The following is a 4937-nucleotide window of genomic DNA, read 5'->3' on the forward strand; positions in this document are numbered from 1 at the left end:
TATATATATATATTGTGTATACAATGACTTACAGAATCACTTATTATGATTCAATATCTGAATTTTAAAATCGTCAGTATTCTTTTGTCCTTAAGTTAAAGAAGAATGCTCAATAAAAAACTTTTTTTTATTAAAAATGTAGCTGTAGAGCTGTTTTGAATAATTAACATTAGTCGTCAGGTCAGTGTTGTTTAAGCAACATATAGGAAGCAATTAAACATTTGTGCACCTGCCTTAATCCAAAGGAACATTTAATTCATGGTTCATTCATTTCTTGTAAATCAAACCAATGACCTTTTGTTATTATTTGCTTTCATTCTCTTAACCTCTTCTTCTTCTTCTTGATTGATTTCTACAGAACTGAGCCTATGGGTGAACACTTGATCAAAGCAGGGATAAGGAAGTGTAAGTTTCTCACTCTCCATGTCTATATGTCTCTCTCTGAGGCACTAACGGATGTGTTTTCTGTCTCGCAGATGCTTGCGATCTCACGCTGGATCCGAACACAGCTCATGTTCTACTGTGTCTCTCCAACGGAGACAGAACGGCGACATGTGCAATGCAGAAGCAGCCGTATCCAGATCATCCAGAGAGATTTGAATCAGTCCAACAAGTGCTGTCTAGAGAGAGCCTGTCTGGCCGCTGTTACTGGGAGGCCGAATGGACTGGTCCGGAGGGGACGGTCGGGGTGACGTACAAAACCATCCTGAGGAAAAGTGATGATCTTTGTATAGTAGAGGCCACCGGGCAGCTTGGAAACAATAGTGTGTCATGGAAAATTACCTGTGCATCTTTCCCATATGTTTCTCACGCTGAAGACGACATTAATATAAAGGCTTCATCCTCTTGTTCATCTAAAAGAGTGGGTGTGTATGTGGACACGACGGCTGGCGTTTTGTCCTTCTACAGCGTCTCTGACACACTCACACACTTGTACACCTTCCTCGCGGCTTTTAAAGATCCTCTCTATGCGGCCTTCAAGGTGGACAGGGACTCTGTGTCCTTTTGTCAGATTTAACCTGAAAGCCTCTTTATCTTACATGTATGTGCACATTTATTGCCATCTTGTTTTACTCTGTGTGACTGAGTACAACTTCAAATCAAATTTTTTTTTGTTATGCTTAAAGTCTCATTTAAGTCTTATTTGTTCACTTTGTTAACCTAGATGATGCCCATACTTTGGTATATATAATATAATTATGTAAACATTGTGAAATTAATTGCATTAACATGGGAAAAAGCTTATTTTCTGCATTTACTGGTTTGTTTATTTATTGAGATCTGAAAATCAATAACTAAACCAACTGATAATTTGCTGAACAAGACATCTGCAGCTTACCTGCTGGACAAATTAAAATAGTTTAATTTGTGTTTGAGGACATTTACACAACATTTATTATTGAGAACCCTTACGAAAATTAACCGCGGTTTTACTACATATAAAACCAAAAAAACATGGTTATTGTAGTTAAACCATGGTAACCACAAATTAACCATGGATTTGCTACACTAACCATAGTTTAACCATGGCATTTGTAGTAAAACGGTGGTTTATGCAACCGATTTATGAAATCATATATGATTTATAAATATTAGTTTAGACTTTATGCATTTGTTTTATAGACAGTCATTATTTCATTGCATTGAATACACAGTTTAATGAGGTGCATTATTTTGCTCAAGTGGCCTCAGGAGACAGGTGTTTCCTTAACACTTATTTAATCTGCATATAAAATATAAGAAAGGAGATATTCGTTTCAATTTTATTTTGTGTTTGTTAAAACAAAAATTAGTTGTTGTTCGACTCAATAAATTGGGTAATTTAAAAATACAGTGGTTGAATTTATTTATTTTTTCTACTGCTCTGTTTAAAAAAGGTTAGAAAAAAATCCAATAATTATCGATATGAAACATTATATTGTGATACATATTGTAGCTATATCGCCAAGCCCTATTTCCAAGTATCTTAAGAATGGAGAAATCAATCTCAAAATCTGCTTGCCACAGTCACAATTAAGATGTTTCAAACCAACAACAAAATCTTACATGAACTGTCCCATAAATGGTTCTCATGCTCAAATAGCGTTAAAAAAGCGTATTTTTCAGGCTAGACCAGTCAATGCGCATGTGCAGACATTGGCGCCAGTCACTGACTGTTTCTGTGGCAACCAGATCCGCTAACGGCTGCTGCAGTGACGCGATGATTTTACCAATTGGCGATTGGCTCTTTTATTCAGAAGGCGGGGCTTATTCGGACATATTTCGCGTTGCACTTTTTGTCCTTCATAGAAATATGATTGAACGTCTTCGGCTCTGCTCTGTTTTCATGTGGTATTTGTGTCTGTTTCTGATGTCAACTGTTTTGAAGCTCAGTGGGAAAGACATGAGCGGGAATGTGTTTATCTCCACAACAGACATAGAAACAATACATGAGGAACTACTGCAAACTGAGGTAAATGTCCAGCACAGCACTGACTAAACCTCTAGAAACAGTTTAAGTAATTGGAGTAAACAAACATCAAGTGAATCGGGAATAAACTCTCTTGTAAAATGAACAGACTCTTCAGAGTCTGACCCTGATAATTAACCACGGGCTTCTGGGGCCTCAGAGTCGCCTGCTGTAGGATTCAGTTTGTAATTTGTTAGATGTTGTAATGCTTGGATAAAACATCCATCTAAATTTACCTTGAATGCAGGAGAAATATGATATGATATATTCAGCTGTGATCTAGTTGCAATGAGTTTTGTTGTCGAATCAAGGCTGAACCCATATTCTGTGTCCTGAGGAAAATTAGATTGGAACGTGATCTCGCTTCGTTTTGTGTAATTGTCATTAGCTATTGGTGTTCTTTTGCAAGTTTGGCTCTTAAATTACAGGACACACGACTTCCAGCTTTATGTGTGAAAATGTAGATTTACATCCTTTACACTTCCCTGTTGTCTGCTCTGATAAATCAGTTCTTTTCATCTGCTTTTTTTTTTTTAAATGGATAAAGTGTAGGGTCATTAGCATAATTTGGCAGCAACCTGATCATTGACTCTTCAGGCAGTAAAATGTTAGGAGAATTTTAGGAGCACCTTCTAATCAGTAATCAAAAATTCTGATAAAAAAAAATTAACCTTCCGATTACAAGGTGATATTTGACTCCTTAAAGTGATTTACAGGGAATTTTGTTTTTACCTTTTGTAATGCCATTTTTCTAACTTTATTAAAAGTATGTCATCTTTTATGTCAAATTCAAAAAATATATATTTATAAGCTTTTTAACATTTCTAATTAAAACAACAGAATAAAAACAAGTAGAATAAGAATAAGTTACCAATCAAATGAAATCAGTATTTAAGAAATACATTTGTACAGAGGTGGCACAGAAGAACACGCAAGTGTCTTGTAGGTGTATTTTCAGACGTTTAATGAGGCTCAGAGGTCGCATGAGTGCAATTAAATTCATAAATTCATGTTGAGGTTAATGTTTTAAATAAAATTTTGAATATAGAAATATTAAATGATTTAAATAACAGAAAAGATACTTTAAAAATTAAACTAAAACTGCCAGCAGGTGGCGACAAGTCACTGATTTTATCACTGAATCATTCATTCAATTGATTCGTCCGAACGGCTGATTCATTCAGGAACGAAGTACGTGACTGTCTTTATGAATGGGTAATTGAATCATTGACTCACTCGATTCGTTTAAAAACGCAGTTCATTCATAAACGAAACACCGCTGTGTTTGAATGGAGATGCGCAGCGGCTCAGCTGTTACTTTGTTTGAAACTATTTTAGTTGAGGAAATAGAGCCAAATAAGGCAATTGTGTTGTTGTCAGATAATATAAGTGACTTAATATTAACTTCTTGTTTAATTAACTGTTGTATCGCGATCTCACAAAACTCCATTATAAGCGACGAAGCTCCCCCCTACACTGCACAATGAATCTCTTATTTACACTCTGTCAACACTTTGTTTGTTATAATGAGAGGATACGTCGGTGATGCATTACTCAATGCTGCTGAAACACGTAAGTATGTTAGAACCTTTGAAGCTCCCTCAGCGCAAACATAAATGCTGATCGGGTCAGTCGCACAGGTGCTCCTAAATATTATTTCATAGTCGCACGCAGTAGTGTACACACTGTAGTTGTCTGATCTTGTCAGTGTTTCCACAAAAGATTGTTAACTCATTCTCAGCTGGATCATGTGCTTGTTTATGTTCCTGTTGTTGACCTCCTCATGTTTCTCCTTCGTTGTCTGCTGATCAGCCATTGTTATGTTTTATTTTATCTCATTCAACAGTGTTTGCCATCTGCAATACAATCCCAAGTTAAGTTACTTGGTTTCATTAATCTGTTTGCATCTGATACTCACCTGTTGTTGTCTGTTTTCCTATCATCAGTAAATCCTGAGATTGAATTCATTGTACACCCTTGCTTGTGTTGTTCTGTTACATCATATGGTATAAATATGAAAACAAGAACTATACAATGGCATTTTTCATCTCAGAATTAGAACACAAATTCACATTCATCTGTTTTTTGTTGCTGCTCTACATTTACATTTAGTCATTTTGCAGACGCTTTTATCCAAAGCGACTTACAATTGGGGAATACATAAAGCGTTTAAGTGCTCGCAATACCAAGTTTCAGGCATTGTTTAAATCAGTACAAGCTAGAAAGGGAAGGAATAAATAAAGAGAGAGACAATTTTTTTTTTTTTTATTTAGGATGAAGTCAAGCAGCGTTGAAAGAGATGAGTTTTCAGCTGTCGCTTGAAAATTGTCAGGGATTCAGCATTCTGGATAGGGGTGGGAAGATCGTTCCACTAGCCAGGAACGGTGAACGAGAATGTTCTGGAAAGTGATTTTGAGCCTCTCTGTGATGGTACCACGAGGCGTCGCTCACTAGTGGATCTCAGACTTCTGGAGGGGATGTAGATTCG

General features: G+C 36.3%; 1 protein-coding gene across 1 annotated transcript in view; it reads left to right on the forward strand.

Moving 5' to 3' along the window:
• The window catches only part of LOC107690639 (stonustoxin subunit beta-like), a 3502-nt gene extending 2097 nt beyond the window's left edge, over positions 1-1405 (forward strand). Inside the window, exons 3-4 of the mRNA XM_016489021.1 lie at positions 359-405; positions 477-1405. Of these exons, the coding sequence (XP_016344507.1) occupies positions 359-405; positions 477-1018 (589 nt within the window). The 3' untranslated portion in view covers positions 1019-1405. The remainder of the gene's footprint in view (positions 1-358; positions 406-476) is intronic.
• Positions 1406-4937: the final 3532 nt, after the last annotated feature.

This window comes from Sinocyclocheilus anshuiensis, unplaced genomic scaffold (assembly GCF_001515605.1).
Source record: "Sinocyclocheilus anshuiensis isolate Anshui unplaced genomic scaffold, SAMN03320099.WGS_v1.1 scaffold3226, whole genome shotgun sequence".
NCBI classification, from domain to species: Eukaryota; Metazoa; Chordata; class Actinopteri; order Cypriniformes; family Cyprinidae; genus Sinocyclocheilus; species Sinocyclocheilus anshuiensis.